General features: G+C 40.2%; 1 protein-coding gene across 2 annotated transcripts in view; it reads right to left on the reverse strand.

Moving 5' to 3' along the window:
- The window catches only part of VWC2 (von Willebrand factor C domain containing 2), a 54,817-nt gene that overhangs the window by 23,801 nt on the left and 7,829 nt on the right, over positions 1 to 23,187 (reverse strand). For both annotated transcript variants that reach the window (XM_063399433.1, XM_063399444.1), the window contains exon 3: positions 22,410 to 22,539. In XM_063399433.1, the coding sequence (XP_063255503.1) occupies positions 22,410 to 22,539 (130 nt within the window). The remainder of the gene's footprint in view (positions 1 to 22,409; positions 22,540 to 23,187) is intronic.

The following is a 23,187-nucleotide window of genomic DNA, read 5'->3' on the forward strand; positions in this document are numbered from 1 at the left end:
GAAACAGGAGGACAATTCAGATGAACTTGTTCTTAGTTCTTTAGCCACTTCTCTTGAATCTTTATCTAAAGGAGAAACTGCAACTGTTTTAAGGAGCTGGTTCAAGAGAATAACTTAAAGGTCTGATCAAGACTCAGGACTTGAGCTGTTGTGCAAGGAAGTCAAGAGAAGTCTGATCCCTGCAATGAATAGAGCTGGATCCTCCACAAAGCTCAAAACCAGCGATGAACTACTTCAGAGTATTTTTACTATTAAGCATGTAATTGTGGGCAATTATTACAGAGGCGATATCTGTAATATCACCTATTCAGAATCACTGCCATCCCCAGAAGATAATTAGAAGAGTTTGTGTTCATCATCCACTAATTATATTATATCCATTTTAATTTCCTCCTCCATTTCTAAGGAAGTGCTTAAAAACTCTAATAATAAAATTAAGGAAAACAAAGAATCGTACAAGTGTGACTGCATACTATATAGGAGAACACCAGTTTGTGCATCCTCACCTCTGAAAGACTCAGACTATTCACTGCTCTTGAAAACATCTCAGCCACAACCTTCCTGCAGGATTTGAACACAATAATGCCAGCAAGTAAAGAAATAATTATGCATAGGCTTCAAATTTTGATTTACGTTTTGTAATGTAGCAGGAATAGGGTATGATTTAAGGGTGCCTGGCCAATGGAATTTCATATGGTGTGACTATTTCTTACAACAGCTTGTACCAAGTTGTAAAACTGAAATCATTAATTTAAACCCTTCAAATATCAACATGATGTATTTATTACCAAGTCTTAAAAATAATTGGATCATTATCATTAAAAGCTCCTTAACTGACTGCAGCTTGAAAGTGCTTGCAATGGTGGAGATGTGATGTATAAAATGAGCATGTTTTTAATCTTGTTTTTAATCTCATTTTTAATGCTATGTGATCTAAACAACCCAGACATCAAAAGACTAGCATTTTCTAACAGGTTTTTTTTTTTTCAGCTAAATGACATCCAGTTTTCCTTTCATGCACTTTCTTCTTTGTCTCATGCCTTTCAATTTTCCCATTTATTTAAAATCACATTAAACCTACAGCAAAGAACAGACGTGCAATCCTAAATGACTGGGTCCATGATTGTCACAGTGGCAGCCCCCAGTTGAGAGCAGCCAGCACCACCTCTCTCAGAGGTCACTTTATTTCCTTTTCAAATAGTCGTCAGCTTCACAGCTCAGGCAAATGACTCAACATATCCTCTAATTATCAGTAATCCAAAGAGGACTTGAAGAGATAATGAATGACAACTCTGATGCACCAACTCTCTGCTGCTGATTTTGTACTGATTTCCACTGCTTAACAGAGTTGTCCCTGACCATGTGAGGGCACACCTGACTATGACGCTGCCACATACTAATGTACATGCTTTAAACCACAAGGTGGTTTAGCAGGGATTCACTTCTATCCTGCTCTGTGTGGAAGCAGCCTCCTGGTGCCACAGAGGTTCCTTGGCAAGCACTGCTGGCTGGCTGGGCTGCCCGAGGCACTGCAGCACTCATTCCTTCAGCTCCAGCCATATGTACAAACTCCCTCTGCAGTCACATTAGATAGTCTCTTGGTTTCTTCTCCACAGCCAGTTGTTTGATACAACATGAGCTGCTGAGACTAAGGTTTAACCCTAGGACACCTGGAAACCAAAAGAGGAGGTAGCAGCAACCCACATGTGAAGAGCTGAGAGGGAAGGGGTTCCTGCCCCTTTGTGAATAAGCAGGAACTTAAAAAGTGCAGAAAAATGAACACTGCTGGCCAAAGATAGGGAAAAAAGAGAGGCCTAAATGTTTTGGAGGAGACTAAGCAGTACTGCAGATAATGTGAAACCTTGATCGAAGGAAGAGTGGAGAGACCTCTTCTCAGTAAAACCTTTCCAAGGCATCCACACTGCAGCTGGGGGGGCACAGGAATGCTGTGGATATTCTCCTATGGTCAGACACAGACCAAGTCATCTGTTGACACAGAGGTCAACAGCTCATAGACAGTTAAAGGCTGCAGAGGGGAAAAAGAGATCTAGATAGTTCAACACCTTGAACACTTTAGCTCTGAGAAGTACTGGGTTACAGAGCATCTTCACATACCATGGTGACATGTGCACACACCCTCTTCTTTCTCCCATTCTCCTTATGCTTGCACAATTATTTATTTAAGACGTGAGTTTTTCAGAGAAAGGACCATCTGCTTTCTCACCTCACAGCTACTCTTCTATTATCAAAAAACTTAACCAAGTAAGCCTGTCTTTACTGTAAAGCACATGTAACATAGGTATGTGGGTCGCTTAATGGTATTTTTTTCTGTGGTGAAATTCAACTGTTGGTGTTTATTACAGGTAGCAACAAAAGACCTTGTCTTAGATCAGGATCCTGCTGGAGTGCTGTTGTCTTGTTATTTGCTTATCCAGTTTTTCTGTTTTGTTTGTTTGTTTTCTTTTTCTCCAGAGATAAGATTAGAGCATGGTGTATCCTAGTTTCAGTCTGTTAGGACTGCATGACCACAGCCGTGCAACGCAGCCAGATCAGACTGGATAACACAAAGAGCTCAGCTATGTCTATATCCAGGACAAGGCACTTCCTTGTGCACACTCCTTCCTTGTAGTTTTGCTAAATAAAATCTGTAAAAATGTTGCAATGGCAACTTGAATTGTCCTGTTCTGCACAACTGCAAACAGCAGAAGGCTATAGGAAATATTCATAAGAGTGCACACAAATCAACACCTGCACTGTCTATTCTGAAAACATAAATAGGCAATAACCCAAATGTAACCTGGCTATGGTCCAAACCAGTCAGTCTGAAAGTTGGCAATTAAAATTACACCAACCCAAGAAAATTACCTACATCTTCATTCAGATGTAAGTCCTTATCTAAGAATGACTCACACTTTTTTTTTCCAAAGGAACTGGGCTACGTGGCAGTATTGATGGCACTAATAAACACCTGAGTACACATATTCGTAATAAATGGTTTGAACATGGAAGTGGAAAGTTCCCCATTTACTTAGACATGTACACTTTCTTTGTGGTTTAATAAAAGCAATTAAAGAAACTGAAATCAGGGTTAAACAAACAAGCTTATTAAACTGGAACAAGCATGTTTATGAATAATAATTACTTTTAAAGGTGTCCTGAAGGTTTCTTGCTTCCTTCACTGGCCAAGCTTCGAGATCAATGATTGACACCATTCTCTGTTTTTTCAATACTTTCAAACTTCACGTTAATACAGGATTATCAGTATAATGTACAGATATAGTGGTTGTTCCAGTTACGAGTAATAACAACAATCGGATTTTTTTCCCTCCATACTCCATACACATCCTTCAGTGCTACCCAAATCCCCTATGTTTTGTGGCTATAAAAGATGACATGTCAGGGTGAGAAAACCATCCTGTGTATAAGATAGGGAATTGATAGTTTAAGTAATGATAATGTGGGGACCATGACATTAAGAACTGTATAAATGAAAATAACAACATACTCCTTATGAGAAATGTGCATTTAGACTGTATACTGGTTAAAGCAGGGATTTACTTTTTATTCTCCATACAAATGCTTATGGATTTAGAAACTGTAGTGCTGTTGCCAATATAAAACAACTGTAAAGATAGTGAAAGTTTCCCCAAGACTAGAAGCCTCTCTAAGCAAGAGACATTTCTGATCATGTGGTGTGATGAAGGAGGCATTGAAATGTTGAGATACAGTGCTTGATCTGGTCAAGAAGTCCTGTGCTAGAAATCCTTTCCCAGTTATGCAAGTAAACATAAAACCACTCAAAAGCAGCTGAGAGGGAGTAATTTTATCCAAGCAATGAATTAATTACCATTGCCAAAAAAGTCACATGAGTTACAGGTGCCATCAGACATCAGAAATGCTCATTTCAGAACTTCCTATTTGAAACAGATGGCATGTCCTTAAAATGAAAGAGGAAGAAAAAGCAAATAATTCCCCAAACCTGAAATATTTTTTCTAGCCAATGTCAGCTTTGATGCCATCAGAACTGGGCATCATGGGCTTCCCTCAAACAACACAGCATAGGGATATTGTGGACTCATACTGGATGAGATGCCCTTGGGTCCCATTCTGAATTTCTCATGCTCAGGATGCTTGCCTTAGACAATGAAAATCTGGGAGTTCCTAAAGTACCTAACACAGAATTTGCATACGATATTGACCTTAGAACAAAGGGAGACATTCTCCTCTTTCCTACACTCTCTTGTGATTTTTGTACTTGTGAAAGATGAAATGGTATCTTACAACATGCAGCATGGAAAAGTTCTGCCAACAAAGAAAAGCATGATGTCTGTTCATCCAGAAAAAAACAACTCAGAAGTGAAATCATTCAATCTTTCCTTAAGTTCCTCTGGTGTTTACAATTAGTTTTAAGGTAATGAAAAATCTATTATGACTAAATGCAATAAACTAGAAATTTAAAAGGATCAAATCACCAACAAAACACCCCAATCAATTTTCTTGAATACCCCAGTGCCTCTAGTGACTACAGATCTCTACCACCACATTCCCATTTTTAAATAAGCATTTAGCTGTGCAAAATGCTGCTATGTTTCATACATAAAAATATAATAATAATAAAAAAATCTCCTGCTAAAGCAACAGAATTGTGGTTTGATGAAAGTCACACTGTAAGACAGATACAAAATCTCAATAATCTCATCTATATAATGGCTGCTTAGCTCCTATGATGCTGGGAAGAAAGTTTTAAGACGATGATGGATGACTTCTTTGAAGATGATTAAAACAATGATTTCAATGAAATCTGGTGCAGGATAGATTCAGGGAAGACAGAGACACATGCACCACATGTTTGTGCCCATCTGCCTTGCAGGGTTATGGCATGCCTAGCAGACGCAGGCTGTGTCTCTAGAACATATGGCCACCACAGCTCTGCTTTCCATGCCTCCTACTCCCTAATTCTTCACTGCATGTTATAAATGCCAATACAATATTCCAATTAAATAATTTTGATTTATTAATCAAAAGATCGAATTACAGAATTTCAGTAAACCCACCAACAGCGGAGATACTTGACAATTTTTACCCGGGAAAATGCCAAGGGTGAACCTCAAGACACAGAACCTGGCCGTCTGCTGTCTCCCCCTAGGTTCACAAATTTGCCCGGTTCGGGGCTTGGTTTTTATACACTTTATTCTGCCCTTGGCAATATTTCCTCATTTTTCCCCTTTGTGTCCAAGCTAGCTATTCAAATCCAAGGGTGTCTCTGGCTCAGCTGAAAAGAGTCCCCTCTCTCCGGTAAGGTGTTAATTTCTGGTTTAGGCAAATTTCCTGGCTGATTAATGGTCCGAGATAAGGATGATGATGCTTGATGCTCGGTGAGGGGGTGAGGGCGTCGGCTGGGGGTGTTGATGGTTCTGCTTATCTTGATGGGTCTCCTCGCGGTGCTCCAGGAGCCTGCCGGTTTTCCCATAAACCTTTTGTCTCTTTCTGAATGTGAGTTTCTGGGGTGGTGCCTGCCTTTTCATAATTTGGTCTAACAAAATGTTACAAGGTATCCTGAAACTTATAGGTTTCAATAAATTTCATTAACTATAAGAACACGAATTAACATTCTATGTTTTTCACACTGGACAAACATTTGGACTTCACTCTATGGCTGGGTATGTTCTCCTCCAAACACAGGTAACAAGGGACATCAGACTACAATAAAAACACTTCTTGCTTGCCTCACTATGGGGATACAATCTTTTTCTTAAGCGTGTGTCTCTAATTCACTTCTCCCATCTTCCTTGATGCTTTCTCCTCTCTTTCTTCCTTGTCATTCTTCTGTCTCATTTTTTTCTTCATTCCCATACCTTGCGTCTCCTTTCCTTAAATTACTTAAGTGATATTTGAACTGAGATGTTGGCAGAATTATACAGCAGCTTAGATGACCAAGAAATATCCACACCAGACAGGTGCACCAGAACAAATTTATCAGGAAATGAAAAAATACTACTTTGTTCCATATCCCAGACTTTTTCTGAGCTATACTCCAAACAAATGAACAAAATGTTTTTTGTTTGAATATTTCACATTTCAATGATGATATCAGAAAAAGTGCCCACATTTTCACTGCAACATGAGAAGAGCAGAGTTTACTCTCTTTCCAAGTCTGCATGTGTACAAGGACATAACAAGGGCTAGCACATTCTTGTTTGAAATTGTTCTAGACAGAGATGGGGAAAAGAAAAAAAAATGCAAGCTTTCCCCCCCTTATTACAGATTTTCAAACCTCCTCATATCAGCATGTTCCTGGGATAAAATACTATTTTGTATCCTTTTATCATTCCTGTGCACATTATTTATATGTTTGGCACGGCTTTGCTCTGTGCCTTTGCAAACAGGTATAGCTCACACCAGTGGGAACATGGCCAGTGACAGGATTGAAGCTGCAAACCTCATAGCTACAGACCTATCTCAATCCCACCAGCGGTCTCAAAGCTGACACAGAAAATACACAGACTGCACCCCTGTTTCTGCTTAAACAAAGAAAATTGGATTTTTATCAGTTTCACTGCCACCTTCTACACAGCACTGTTTTGTCAAGAGCCACTAATGAAAGAGACTAACAGCGGATGAAAAACATACAGTTTTGACTGAATTCATAGATTTATGAAGTTTATAAAACATTTTCCAGTCAGAATTATATTACATTCTTTTCAGAGCTGAAATAGGATTACAAAGCATGGAAATTAATGTCTTAAAATATATATCTATATTATTGCCTGTGACTGAGAAGCATCATTAATAAAGATGTCTCTAAAGATTTGGGGTTTGTCCATAGTCTTGGTGAAGGTTTAAATATAGTGACAGTATATGTCAGTAATCTATATTCCTTTCAGCTGGCATTTTGAATGGATGCTCTAGGAAAGAACAGATGGATTTAGTAGTTCATAGGCTAAGACATAAACCAAGAGGACTTAACATGTAATTTCCTTTTCCATCCACGTCTCATATGCACATGACCAACAATGTGGTACTTGGCCCACCAGGATTCTTCTCCAACACTAGTTCTGTGTGTTTCAGAGGCACTGAACTGCACTGGAGATAGTTTGGCTCACTACTTCTGTGCTTGTGGAGTTCTGTATAAACACTTAAAACAGACGATGTTAGCTGTAAGATAATGCAGCTGGAAGACCTGGAGGTCTTCCTGAAATGCCCACCTGATCACTCAGTGGTGCAAGAAGAAAAGAAGAAACTTTTGAAAATCTGAAGAGAAGTTCTGAACCAAAACACAGCTTTTAATTGAGACCAATAAAAGAATGTGTTAAATAAATTACGGGATGAAAACGCAAATCCCAATAGCAGAGTAATAGAGCAAGCTCTCCCCATAAAACTGGAGAGGCAAACTCTTTTCCAGAGTCACATATAAGGCTACCTCGGGAAAGGCAGCTGCCAGTAGACATTTTCCCATGCAGCCAGGGAACCAGAACTGACTAAGTAACATGGTAACCACATCATTTCTTTGTGCACACAAACTGCAGGAAACTTGTGTGCCTCAAGCGTACTCGCCAGATGGGATAATTAGGCTCAGACAGATCACTGACCTTCCTAATAAAAATAACCCAGAAATAGAGGTTGACTGAAGAAATCTGTGTCATGTTACCAAACTCCTAAACAGTCTATGGAAAGCCTTCTATACTGACTCACCCAGCAGCTTGGTGCTCCTACAGGTGCATCTTGTGAGGGCACAAATCACTTGGTTTGGGGCATTCTTAAGTATTTTTTGATTTTGCTTTACAGGAAACAGGCACTGAGATTTCACTGCTGTAAACTACTCAGTCATCTTTCTATGAAAATGATGAAAGCACATACATATGCATTTATGTTAAGCTATTCTCTCTGTAATTATTGCTGAGGCTGGTTTCTCACACTAAAACAATTTTGGAGAAGTCAAGTCTCTCAACATCACAAAATGCAAATGCCATTTAACCTTCCATAAATGGAAGGCTGGCACCCATTTAAATAACCTCATTTTATCTGGAATTAAAAATGTAAATATAATCAAATAATCTGATGCTTGAAAATAAATTCATTATTTTAGAGTTTCAAAGGCCATACGAGACACCATGCTCTCCCTGAAATCAGGGAGGTTTCCATCCTTTCCCCATCAAGTCTATTTTCCTTCCTTAATGTGGACCACAATGGTGAAATCCATGTTGATGAACAACCACATTCACACAAAGCTACTCTGCTATTTTCCAGGCATTGTCATGTCGTATAATTCTCTTCCATGACCCGAACCAGAAAGGATTAGACACAGTGCCAATTATTGCTAAGCACAATCTGCTATGAGCAAAGCACACACCACAAGCCCATAGACAAGCCAGTTCACAGGCAGAAGATAACTGCAGCTCCTCAAGGGGCTCATCACTCCCATGGAGATTAGGCCTGGCTCAGTGAGCTGCAGTAACTGGCAGCATCTTTTCCTGTACACCCATGGCCTGGCACTCCCAGGCAGCCAAATATTTAATGTATCCAGAAGCTTTCTATGAACACAGCCTACAGACACATTGCATATCCCTACACAGACAGGCAGCTCCACCTGGCCACGCACTGGATGCCCTGGCACGGATGGATCCATCTTGCTATTTGAGACTCAGATCTATATAGCTTCCACAAGGAAAAGCTAGGCATCAAGGGCTAGTTCTCATTTTATTAAAACACATATATTCCAAAAGTCAAACTAACTAAATACTCTAATTCAACTCAAAGTAATATCTACCTTTTACAAACAGTGCTTCTTTAGCTGGAGTATTCAGAGGATATTGAAGGGACCTATACCAAAGTTAGAGGCAGGGCTTTGGTGAGAAAGTTTTAGGTCTCTGATTCCACACAAGATGCACTTACACTCATGGATGCCACTTTCTATAAATCCAGTGGCTGTCCCGCAAAACACAGTGATTGACAACAGAACCGTAACAGTGTCTGTAGGTGTAACTTCTGATCCCAACCCCTGACTGAAAACTAGGTAAACAGCTATTCAACTCGAACTCTGCTAAAAAAACTAACCCACAAATTTGAAAAGGAGCACATATTTTTAATTATAAAGTAGGCAAGTAAGCAGGGAGGGGAAAAGAGAGGATAATAAGTTAAATCATCTTTTTATTTACTTCAAAAGCAGCAGTTACTCCATCAAAACAAGAGATTAACAAAAATGTATGAAATGACTCATCCCAACTATTCAAGTGCCATATTGTACTCATTTTATGCAAGTCCCACCTGTGTCAAAACCATCCACAGCTCGAAACTACAGGCAATTCACTACATGCTAAGAAGAGATTTGATCTTAAAATTACTTTAATGCTGACCTCTAGTGACAACTGATGGGAATTTACCTTTTATGGGCCTGCCCATTTGGGAATACATCTTTGGGCTTCTCTGTAATTACAGAGCTTGCTCCAATTCACAGCTACACCCACTGCAAGGAGTGTGCAGCCACGGAGGGACCTTGAACTCACGTTTACGACAGCCACAGGTGAATTAATGGTGATACACCACAGTCTGCAGAAGTGTTATGATTAAATCCAAACCTCTGTTTTCACTTATTAAAAGAAGAGGAAAAGGCAACAAAATACACTCTATTTTGAGCCTTGTAACTGTAACAAACACATTCCAGTATCAGCTACACACAACTAACGACAGACAACTGCCCACTTCAGGCAGACAACCAAAATGTCATCTTTCATTTTTGAATCCACAGTAACAAGGCAATCTCTTGTCCTCTAGTGCTCTATAGCAAAAGCAGCCCTGCAGCTCCCTCTGCAAAACGAGGGTGGGATGGGCCCTCGGGGGCAGGCACTTCTCCCACATTCCCACTGCAACATAGTCCAAAGGGAAGGATACACAGGTTACAGCAAGTCACCAACCACCTCACTCAGGAAAGCAGGGAGGAAATGAAAGTGGCCCCTCCAGAATGCAGTCTTGAACGCTTCCAGTGATGGAGCATGAACAACATCTATATCACAAAATATTTCTCCCTTATATCACATCAAAATCAATCTTCTTTTAGTTTAAAATCCCTTGTCCTATCACAGGAGCCTCAATCAAAAAGTTTGTCCCAGTGTCTGGGAGGCAAAGTAAAAGAGTGATGGCCATGAACTACCATAGGCAACTGTTTCAAGAGGGTTTCCAAAGTGGGAAATGTTTTCATCAAGTATGGTGACTGTAGCATGTGTTGGTGTATATATATCTGTGTATACACACACATACACACACACATTGAATGAACAGGCTTAGCCAGGAGGCTGGAAATCTGCCAGCTGGATCTCACGAGGGTGAGAACCCCCTTTGGATTTTGTGTTATCTGAATCTGCAACGCTCCATTTTGCACTGTCCAGAGTTGTAACCCATGCATATCATTTACATGGACATGACTGGCGTCAGGGGGTTATTTTCACATTCTGTCAACCGTCCACCCCAAATATCTGTCTCTGGTAGAGTCCTCAAAACCAGAGTGGAGGAAACTTCTGCCCTCCTGAAAGCTTGCTTAAAGGACTGTAAGTTTCCAGACTGCTCCTCCACGGAGCTGATAACACAGGGATTTTTATGGAAGCGTCTTCTGGTGCACAGCCACGGCCAGGTGACAGCACAGACAGCAGCACAGCCAGGAAGAGAGCCCCAGGGCCCTGAGGAAGCGTGCACCACAACAGAACGTGGAGCCAAAAACTAATCAGTCATACCTAGGCACAAACACAAACCCATATATTTCAAGATAATTGACTTGACTCCTCAGTCATTTTGACTGGAAAGAATCAGCTGTCACAACAGACTTAACTTCACAGACTGAAGATTAAACACTCAGCTGATGTGAAATTAAAAAGTCCTCTCAAACTGACAAATACATCACCTTCTCATAATGAAGACCGCACAGTGGTTAAAACATCTCTGCTGAACAAGCTGCTGGCAAGAAAATCCAAAGAGGCATTTATTTTTCAGCACCACAGGGACATAAACTGTACACTTGATGAACACCTGCTTGCCAGCAGGCCAGGCAGCCTTTGGCAGCAAACCTGGATCTTCCTTCCCCCAACACTGGGACTTGATGATTCTTCCAGTGTCTTAGCAGCTTATCTAATCACAGCAAAACACAACAGTCACGTGAGAAGGAAAGTATACCTTATTTAAACACACTGAAATCAAACCTCAACTTGCAGTTTTAACATCTAGGCTACAAACTAGGTAAATGAAGCTTCCTCGTGTGTGCCAGCCGCATGTAGGAGTTCTTAAAAATGTACATATATAATTAGACTTAATTATGTAAGGGGGTTGGCAGGGAAGAGTGGAGGGGAGAGAAGAAGAAGGGGCAGGGACTTAATAATGGATACAGAATTGCCTCTAAGTTGTCATAATCATTGCCTAGCTTGGACATCAGCATAAAGTGGTCTTAAAAACAATCATTTGCTCATGGTAGTGGCTGTCAAAGCTCCATCTAATCCATTCATTAACAAAATACCAGGTTAGCAAGTTGCTGTGGCCTTCTGATAATTAGTTTTCATTGTAGGATGGCACATTCTGTATCACATTGACATAATAATTCCATTAACTGCTATAATTTATTTGCTTCTGAGCCTTTTTTTCCCATTAGTTCTTCAGCAGATTGTATTAAACACGCACAAACTATAAATACAGAGAGTCCTTTAACCAGTCTCAGAAGTCTTAGACAGCAAGGATAGCTACTACACATTGGTTCATGAATAAAGACTTGCCTTTAGGTCATTTAAAAAAAGGTTGATAGAATAGCTGAGAGCAGACCACGCCAAAAGGGCATCCTCATTCGGTCTCATCTCCATCATCCACAAGCACTGAGTAAGGTGCTATTGTGGCCCAGCACACAACACAAGGATTGTGCAATGGTTGTGCAGGAAAAGGACTGCTGCTGTTTCAACATCTCCTCATTAGGTCTGTCTTCTTGCCTTCAGAAGAGAATACCCATCCAGGACGGGTTTGGCTGGGCTAAAGTCAAGATAGTCCAATCCTTTTTCTGCAGAGTAATTTAAAAAGAAGCAGTTCAAAGAGGAAACTGTAAGATGTAGACAGAAAACAATCTTCTATTTCTCTTCACATGAAAATGAGCAGGTTTCTGGGAGGCTCTACAGCATTCCACCCCAGCCAGTTTTATGATAGCTAAGTTAAGGTATTTTATTTCTTCTATCAAAGACATGATCTTTATTCTAATCCTAGGAAACTGCGTATTAGCACGATCTTGTGCAGTGAGTTCATGGGTTAACTATGTAGTGCTTTAAAGACATAATGTAAGATGTCTTGATTTTCTTGCTTCTCCTTTGACTTGTGAGCACAGGGAAGATTTTCATTGGTACTATCCCTCTCCCCTGGTACCACACTTTATCACATGATTTTTAATTCATGCACTATCACTACTAGAGGCCTCATCTGTTCTCACAGGGGACTATTCAGGGGAATTTCTTGCTGCTCTTCTCTGTACTTCTGCAATCTCTTCTTGCTGAGTGCTCAGCAAACATGGAAGATTATACAAACCAGGTGGGAGGAACCAATCTTCAAATAATAGCGTACTTCTAATAAATGGAAGCCCTTCTTAATGAAGCCTGACAGATGTTTACATACAATATTTCACACTGATATGCAAATGAAACCACTTGGAAGAAATCTTAACAAAAGGTCATCAAAATACCCAAGCAATTTCTCTCACTACTTAACGTACGGTTTTGTGGAATTTCATTTACCATTGTGCTGCCTTGTTGTTTGGCTTCATGCAATATTATTAATGGTCACTACTTCTTCCTTTTCATTATTTGCATATCTCCCCCAAAACTGTCCAGCTTAACCAGTGATTTCTCTTTTGAATTCAAAATGTTTGAGGAAGTCTGACATCATAATAGCAGAAAGGAATAAGAACTATTTTGGAGCATAACAAGTCACTTTTTCTGGAAAAAGCAATTAACATCACACTTCAGTGAAACTACCTCTGAGAAAGGAGATAACACTGCAAGTATTTAAAACACAGGAGGTCCAAAAGCAATTGTTTGGATATGGATCTTTTTTATTCAATGCTATTCACCAAATAGTGTTTTGAATCCTGCTACAATGCATTGCTTGTTCTTTTCTTCTTGCCATTGCTCCATCTGATCAATTCCACTTGAAAAGAAAAAAACAATTAAATAACATGCTGGGTGAGCACACAGTGAAGATATAGTTATGTTTTCCATGGGTAATAAAGAGTGTGTGACTTGCTCACAAAGTCAGTAACCAGTGTGCGAGAAGAAATGATGCAGGAGAAAAACACACTCATCATCCACAAGACTGTAAGGTAAGTAGAATTTATGCATGTGGTTTTGTAATGGGCCCCTATCCAAGGGCTAGCAGCACAGAAATAACCTAACAGAGCTGAAGACTCAGCAAAAGAACAGGGCATTTAGAAGAAAGTGATGTTTACCACTAGGAAGTCATTCCTCTAATGAAAATTTAACAAGCACTAGCGTAGGCAGAAAAAAAAAAAAATATATATATAGTTTCCCTAAATGAAAATAGCAATCAAAGTTTTTGATTGCCTATCAGCTTTGAAATGCTAATCATTATGGTAACTGTGTTGGTGAAGGTAAGGAATTACTTAAAGTGTGTTATTTTCTTTTTTTAGGGTTTTTTTTTTTTTTAATCACTGCTGCTCTACAGCTGCACATGCTCAAGGAAAACAAAACTGTATGGATAATTACCCCTGTGGAAGCAATGCAAAGGTTCACAAAGTAAAAACTCCTTCCACCTTAAGGATCAAGGTTTTAAATTAAGAAAGTACTTAACTCTCCAGCTGATAAAGATGTTTGACCTGCTGGGCAAAGGTAATCGCCAGGGACTTAATTCAGGACTCTCACAGCACGCAACACAGGGGGGATCCCCAGTGCAGTACTTTGAAACAGTAAGATGCTACTTAGAGCAACAAGAAAAACAGGCACTGCAATTTTACAAATATTAATTAAAAAAAGAGAAGCTTTTAGCCTTTTTCCCAAGAACTCATCATCCCTTTTCCTTCAGAACACTTTTCCAATCATTGGCAGAGCTGGTCAAACTGTCAGCCCCTGGTCAAGCTCATGTTGGAAACAAGGAAACAAGTTTTCCCCTTGTTGATTAGATTTTGACTTCGTTTACAAATACAGTTCCAGCACAACTAGAAGAAAACTTCTGAGACTGCTGCCATGCTCATGGTAAGACCTTCAACAGATTCAAAAGAAAGAGGAGTTATGTCAAGCTAAGACAAACCTGGCATTAGCAATCCTGCACTGCATGGAAAGGCCATCATGACTGCAACGATCAACCACAGAAAAGCAAAGTGGTAAGGAAATTAAATCTAATGAAATCAGCTAATTCCCTCTTTCCATCAATCAGTAAGTCACTTGGATCAATTCACATCTTCCTTAATGCCTAAATCTCAAGTTACTATGAAAAAAAAAGCAGAGACAATTATACTGCACTTAGAATTATAGGAGATTTTGATTATATCATTAATCATCAGAGGGCAAGTGTTCTTATATGACAGAGACATACCAACACACCACAGCACTTTAACATAAGCCTCCATTTCCCCTCAAAGCCAAGCAAACTCTTGGATGCCTCATTGAACATAATGAAATGGCAGTGAAAAAATGCAAAAGAACATAAAGCAAAATGCACAAGGTGGGTATCTTTTTTCATTGCTCCTTTTGATCACATCACAAAACGCTAATCAGCCATGTAGACCTATTACTGTAGCACCTAGCTAGTACACAGGTTCTATTTACAAACAGGATTATCTGCAAAGAACACAGCTAGGAGCTCACATGAGCAGTACAGTAGCTCAGCTGACAGTGGATAATGAATTAACCTATGGTAACTCAATCTGGACCAGTACAGGGTTTCAGAACCTAAGAGCTCACAATTTAATCCAAGCGTAGTGTTCTATTCATAGGGAATATTAGCCCAAGGATACAGCATCCAGCAAGATGCACATGAGTATTTCACACTTTGGAAGCCTAACATGCCCCCCAAATGTTTGCCACAATTTCAGCTGGTGACATATACAGAATTAAAACAGACGTCCAATCGCAGAAGGAGGGAGCAGAATAAGCACTGGGAATATGTTCTCTAATGAAATGCATATAAAGAAATACAGGATGTAGGAGACCAGGCAACTGCCTTAATGTTTGTTTTCTCTGAACAGCAAAGAACTAACCCTGGGGGCAGTATATGGACCAGGGGGTGCCCACAATGTGACATCTGGTATCTATTTTTCTCTTTTTACATCTTACCTATCTCCACGGGTGTGGAAAAAAACCTGCAATATAAACACAGAAAATTCTTACATGAAGAACTTAAAAATACAAAATAAACAAGCAAACAAAACCCGAAAGCAATTGGTGACTTCATTTTGGGCAGCATGGGCTAGCTGTTCTGCTGGAAACCAAGCAAATGCCCAAATCCAGCTCTGTGTAACAGAGAAAGTGCCAGGAAAGACAAATCAAGTAATAGCACACTGTTTACTCCAATACTCTGATGGGTATTGGCACAAAGGCACTTCCCTGTTTGAACCCTAACCAGCATCCAGAACTACACAGGATGGCAGATACATGAAACTGCTGTGACAAGCACCGTAAGATACATCAGATACATGAAAGTTGCTAGAAAAATTTCTCCTCCCATGCCAGGTTTCAGTGCCTGTTCTTTTTCTATCAGCACAGTAAGCATGTTCATTTTTCTGCTCCTGAGGCTGACCCAAAATACACTTTAAGAGGCCAGGTCAGCCATGGTTCTGACCATGAGGAACTGGCGGCTTGTTTGCCACACTCGCCTGGGACCATCACCCCTAAACAACAGTTTGGGGCACATCATCATTGGCTTTTGCTTCAACTTACAGTAAAATGGTAATCACTGCAAGCACCTGCCATGAAAGTGGACTGATACAGCAGAATTTAGCTTTGATACACGACTTAATCCTCCAGTATCAAGTAAGAGGCAAAAAACTAAATGCTCTTCAGGCTCACTGTAACAGCCTGTAATGAAAAACTATTGCAAAGTGAGTTCTGAAAACTTTATAGGATACACTGCTTTTATAGTTTAATAGGCTCTTCTACATCCTTCTACATAAGTATAAAGTACCACATTAAATACCAAGGTCAGTATAATTTCTGATTGTTCTCATGTGTCTGAGAAAAATGATGGGTCATTATATACTCAGGGGTAGTTACAGCTGCCTCTTGACAGCAGAACTCCTAACTGAGAGCATTTTGGCCCCTGAAACGAAAAAAAATGCACATAATATTTATTTGCAATAAATACAGACACACTATATAAACTGATTTATCTTTGTAACTGATCTAGGCTCAGTATAACTGGATACTTTTGCCATATTTTCAGACAGATCCTTTTCATGCTCTGATGGGTTTCTATACTTAGGAAAATATGTATACCCTGGAAATCAACATAACTTGTACATTAAATAAACACCTTCGGAGGAAATAGTAGCACCTAGCACTACTTAGTCAGCTGAACATGAGGAATGCCAACAGTGGATTGTACATCCACGTGCATGCATGCACAAGGCCAGCATGGTTTATGCATAAGGTTTTGCTTAGCCCACTCTGCAGTACTGATCCATGTGTATTTGAACAGCTTTGGATCTAAAAAGTGGCACAAGAATAAAATTCTGTGATTTCTGCACAGAAGGCACACGTGGCCCATGCAGCCACCAACTTTCCCACAGTAGAGAGAGAAAATAAGCAGAGAGATGAAATAAATTTATAGGAATTATTTGAATTAAGACAATACAGACCAAACGTCCTCTCAACTTCATCAACAGCAGAAACCAAGAATAAAAACTACTGCAACTAATTTACCAACTTCACCTACCAGATTTGGAAGCCACTTTAAACACCCAATGCAGATTAAAAGATGCAAGACTTCAATACATCTGCCAAGATATGTGCTACAGTTTTTCAACCTACCTACATAATCTCTAGGCCATTTTAGCCAGATACAGCTTAATGATGCAACTTAAATGGTGTTTTTCTCCCTGAAATATTCATCCCCCTAGAATATTAGTATTTCTTGGTTTAGCGTTCCGTATTATAAACCATTTTGTGAAATACAGTCTATTAAAGTGGAGAGTCCATGCACTAGTTTTTGCTGAGTGACTCAAGCACACAGTAACATGGAGCAAATGTTACCCTGTATACACAACCATTCAAATGCCTCAAGTAAATACATTAGAAGGGAACAAATCACATTGGTGCATACTGTGTGGGTGGAACTGGCAGTAATTTAAAATGATTTCTTGTTCATTAAGTTATTACTTTTTAATGTACATTCTATTTTTTTCAATAAATGAAATACTGTTTCAATCTTATCAACTAGAATTTACAATCATTTATGGTACCTGTATTTCACATCTAGAAGAGGCCATCATGAGCGACCACCTGATTTGATCCTCTCCTGATAATGCAGACTGAAGAAACCACTCTCAGGTGGTTTCAACCACTTTAAAAGTTCTGGATCTCATTTGCTATACATAAATTAGCTGCCTAAGCATGACTGGAAAAGGTATTTAAAATGCCAATAGAAAGAGGAAGAGAGGACAATCAAAGGCACTGATCACTTAAATTTTACAGCAGTTACATTCCTGATGTTTGCAATAGTTCTGCCTTGACCTCTACTTGGACACCAGCATGACAATACTTCCTTCATTGCTGAGATAAAGGCATTTATGGTCAAGGTCCTATCATATTTTATTTAAACAAACTGCAGAAGGAAATTAAATTTTACAGGTCAGATTCACTATGGTACTTGAGCAAGGTTGGGGCTGCAGGGCAAAGAAACAGCCAGCTCATGTGAGAGCTGCTGATGTGCAACTTCCCTTCATGGGCCCAGAAAAAACATCTTCACGTTTCTTATGGCCAGACAGGTCTCTCAGCCCAACGTAGCCTCTCTCCCCCGGGATCTTAGAGGGATGACAGGGGCAACAGTACTGCATCAGCCAGCACCACTGTTTAACAGATTTGAGTCCCGAGGCGAGACAACATCCTGTTTTATGAACAGTAGCAAAAGGAGACAGCAGCTCTGCCAGCCATTACCAGGGTTTTGCTCCCTTGAGAGCTCCTTCTCTCAAATGGGGTCCCCCACTTGCCATTCTGAAGCACTTTTAAGTCACCTTGGGCCTAAAAACTGTAATTATATGGAAAGGTACTAAACCAAGTTTCAGTGAGTCAACTTCACAGCACAGGGATACAAAACCATCACCACACGCCATCCCTCCCTGGCCACAGCACATTAAACCTGTACCTCATTAGCAGCAATCATTTCAACCAAATAATGTTCAGCCATAACTTTGAACACAAATATTGAAGAAGGTCCTGACTCTTCCACCTAAGGCACCTGAAATGACTGCAATCAGTAAAGTCTCCCTATGCACAGGCAGTAAGAATAGAATGGGATAGTAAGAATAGAATCTCCTGCAAGTGTTACAGCCCTGAGAACAAGCTTGATCCTCCATCAGAGTTTTTATTTTTGACTGTACAGCTATGAGCCTTTGCCAGAAGGAGAATCGCAGCTCTGCCTGCTGTAGACAGAGAAACAACACTGACACACAGATAGATGAATGCTAGGAAGGCAACAGGATCCTCTTCATTTTATCTGGGGCAATCTTTCAGCCATATAATGAAATCAAAATCTCTTGGGGACCTTAGATCAAAATGGTTTTTGGTCTAGCAACCATGTCTGCCCCTCAGGCTCCACGTGGGTTACGGGTTTAATCTCATCTTCCTGCAAGCACACCGGCAGGAGCGGGGCCACCCTTGACTCCATCGGCTGCTCCATGGCTGCAGGCTCCAGGCACAGCAGAATTCAGCAGTGTATGCCTATCAGGGCTCTAATGCTGGGAATAGAAGTGGAACACATGACCAAGGTAGCTTAACCTAGAGCAAGATAATTCACTACCAATATTACACCCCGCCTCCTTCCACAGCCCCAAATGCACCAGTGACAAGTACCCAGACTTTTCCCAATGGAAGAGTGACTGTATGCCCATTATCTTTACCCTTAACTCTGCACAAACTATAGAAACATCTGTACCCAAATCTAAGAATATTGATATCGCTGTGAGCAAGGATGTCTTCCACAAAAGTAACCACTATGCTAATATTGTATAGCAGGATGGAGATCCGAACTGAGCATCTGTTACTTAACATAACTTTCTGATGTCAGATTTAACTTTCTGGATGTTTTTTTCTTGTGGCTGGTGCTGATGGTTACCAAAACATGAAGCTTAACATGCCGGTCCACATGAGAAGGAAGCCTCTCCTCCATGCCCCTCTGTCCTCACCCTGTTTCCTTTCAGGGCATTTACATAGGATAAACACAAAACAGCTCCCTCAGTTGCAGTGACTTGAGACATAAAAGTAGGAAAATTCCCCTAATCCCAAGGTCTTCTCAGTGAGGTGTTATGTTTTGTCTCTTCTATGTACTACTTTTCAGAGCAAATGATCTTTCAAAGCACTTCCTGTCCCTGCCCACAAAGGAGAAAACTATCTTCAGCTATGAAGTATCCATGCTTCTTTTTGAAGTCAAGATGTGATATTGAAGATTATTAAATACTACACATATAACTATTCTTTAATTCCACAGGTCTTCCATTTAGCACTGCTTACATCCAAAGCAAGTTTGTACCTACACACGTGCACAGTTGTGTAAGCCCAATGTGCAGTTACACATCCACCCCTCCTATTAAGGGTTGCCAGCAAATTTGTGAAAATAGAGAAGTGAACTACATACCTGCCTTCCTACAAGAGATAAGGCACAAGGTTGCACACCTGTCAAGACACTGAACTCATGAATTTCTAACAATCACAGGCTTTCACTAGATCTCCTCCATACTTTTTAAGCAGGCTTTTTTACACATTACCAGTGACCGAGACAGGCACTCAGCTCTCACTGTTGGGTCACTGCCAGCTATCTCGCACCAGGCAAGTTGGGAAGGTCTTGTACGTTAAGAAGAGGCAGGAAGGGAAGGGAAGGGAAATCAGTTTGATTGTGTGCATTTTCAACACACAAATGCCAGTAAATGTAGAGAACCCAAACTTCACCTCCCACCCCTTCATGCTGTACTGCAGATCATGACAGCAGTTACCTCACTTGGATGCGTTCCACGGCTCCACCTTTCCCACTGTTCAGGTTAAATGGCTGAGCTCCCTGGATATCACCCAAAGCTCTTTTGTGTCACTAACACGATGTCATTGATGTCATCGCTGTAACAATCAACCCTGAAGCACGATGCAGTGACTATTTCTCCAACTCACACTCACAACACATTTGTTCCAGCAGGCTTGAAATTGAGAGGATGAGGCAGGCTAGGTTTTCCTGCTCAGTAGGTTTTTGCTCCAACCCAATTAAAACATTCAGCAATTCACTGAAGTTCCTAGAGAACTGTACGTGTACTATAATTGAAAATAAGCTCTAAAAGCAAAGTCCATTTTTTTTTTTAAATGCACTCCCCAGATGGGAGAGGTTTCCTCAGAAGTTTCTTCCTAACATTATACTGAAACTGCTGAACCAGAGAAGTTGAGCCACTTCAGAGCTATCTTGGTCTTGTTGTTAATGCTAATGATTTTCTTCTTCATCTGAAAACTAACAAGGAAAGCCACTGCTGGTTCTCTGACATGCAGAGAAGTGACAGTACAACTCACTAGAAAGAGACAGCTGTGGTCACTTTGGTCTGAAACTGGGTCAGATGCCAGCTCACAGTTATATGGGAGAAATATGCAAGTAATAGCAGGGATTCAGAGGCTGAGGACAAGATCGTCCTTTTCTTGCTGGTAGAACTCAGCTTTAACTCAGCTTTTAGGTAATACAGCTTTAGCAGCTCTGAAAAGGCAGCTTCCTCACAACAAAAGCTATGTTTCATGTACAATTTTTGGTAACTTTTCCCCATTTCAGGAAAAATTGTCAGGAAATCTCTGTGAACAGCCAAGCCCTGCTACACCACAATCCAAAAGAGAGCCATCAAAGGGAGATTGCCACTGCTGTGCATTATGTTACTGCTTGTGGGACAATGTGTGCTGATGGAAGGTCAGCTCAGGTCCAAACACTGTGAAGATCACTGGACAAATTCAGTGGGAAAGATTGCAGAGTCTTAACGTGTGCTGCATGTAACTCCATCCCTGACACTGAAAACAGACCTTTTGCCAGCTAAAGTCACTTCGACCTGGGGAACTGCAGCAGAGCATGTCACACACAACACCAGCAACATTCTTGCCATCCAACAAGTGCTACAGGATCCTTCAGACTAGCCAGCTATGACATCACCAGCTTCCAAACTCAGACTTTCTCAGGAACTGTCCCTAAATGCCTCGAAAAATGCCTGTCCTCAACTCCAGAAATGAGAGTGCCCTTAAGCTGTACAGGCGAGAATAAATTCCTTTAGGGTTGTAACAACCAATTAAGGGATGTGAAGCAATTACTTTTATATCCATACAAATGAAACTCCTCCAATGCAATTAACAATCCCTTATCATCTACTGTTGAATTTGTGGAAACCATATGCTGTATACTCTCTTCTTCCCCGACTTTCCCGCAATTTTAAGCAGTTTGTTTTAGCTAATGTAATGAAACCTACCTATTCAAGAGAAATAATACATGTGTGCACATTATCTGAGTATTTTTAAATGTCTTTTTTAATTTTAAATATAATTTCATTTGAGATTTTACAGCTTTCAATTCTATTAATAAATTATCATTTCTTCTTTATAAGTGATGAGCTAGTATGTCATGTAATTTCTTTCCTCTAAATAGACTAAGACTTTGATCTAATGCAAGCCCTTGCTGGGAGTAAAGAGACTTTCTAACTAATTTAGTGACAAAAAATATTCAATTAAACTTGGGAGTTTAATTCATTTAGTTATGAAAATTAGATGAGCTCAATAAGGTACATTTGATTTGCCTTCAGGAAAAAAAGAAAAAAAAGGAGAAGAATATCTGAAAGGGAAACAAATATGAATGGAGAACAAAAGTAGCTTTTCCTGCTCATGTTGAATGGTGGATAATATGAAGAGTCTGAGTTCCATTTTGTGTGCCGATATAAAACACAGCCACAATGAGTTTGTGCAAATTATATATCCAAGAGATACATGAAGAGCTGGTATTAACATCCTAATTGTCTCTTGGGTAACAAAAGTTCCCGTAGGTCATAATTGAGTCCACCTCAGTCAAGGAGATCTGACTCCCCACAACAGGATTACACCATCCACATACAACTCTTTTCCATCTCCATTTGAGGAAATAGATAAATATCTGAATTATTTTTCAAAAGCAGAACAGAGCAACACGGATCCTTCTGACAGAGGCCTCCTCCTAGCTCTGCAGCCATCACTCACCATTTTTGCAGATGGGACAGCACTGGTCAGGCTCGTACACGGGATCCACGCACTCGGTCTGGGGACAGGCTGAGACCGTGCACAGCACCTCGCCGTTGGCTTCACAGCGACACCTCTCACACGGAGAAACCTGAAACACAAACCAGGCACCCTTTAACTCCTTCACTCAATGCACTCCTGGAGCGTGCAGTGCCCACCTTCTCATCTGCAATGTTCTTTGCTTCACATCTTTTTCCTCCCCACTCTAAAACAAATGGGTTTTGTGGCCTAAATAATGCAGAGAGCAGTACTGGGCTGCTGCAAAATTACAGAACCATGGCAGGAAAAGAAAACCTAAACAAAACAGGTTTTTCTCTGAACCCACACACCAAATAGCAAAGTCAGAGAGATGTTGAAAATAAGAACAGTGAAGATGTGTAATACAAATTAAAAAAAAAATTACCTTACTGAATTTCTAACAAACTTCCCGAAAATTAAGTTCATAAGTTTAGATCTACTGGAGGTTCAAAAAATAATTTAGAGAATAAATTATACCTAGTGAAACATCACTGGGTTTGAAGAACTCTTACAGAATAGGAATACCAGGAGATAGTTACTTGAAATACCTACTTCAAAGAAATTAATTCCCAACAAAAAGAGTAGCAAGACTCTTCAGTAAAAAATGGACTTTGAAATGTCTGCATTTGCCACAAGTACAATTCTAGATGTCCTCCTCAGCATTCCTGACCAGGCACATCACACTTGCACTGCTGACATCCTCATACCACACAAGACAGAG

This window comes from Prinia subflava, chromosome 1, assembly GCF_021018805.1.
Source record: "Prinia subflava isolate CZ2003 ecotype Zambia chromosome 1, Cam_Psub_1.2, whole genome shotgun sequence".
NCBI classification, from domain to species: Eukaryota; Metazoa; Chordata; class Aves; order Passeriformes; family Cisticolidae; genus Prinia; species Prinia subflava.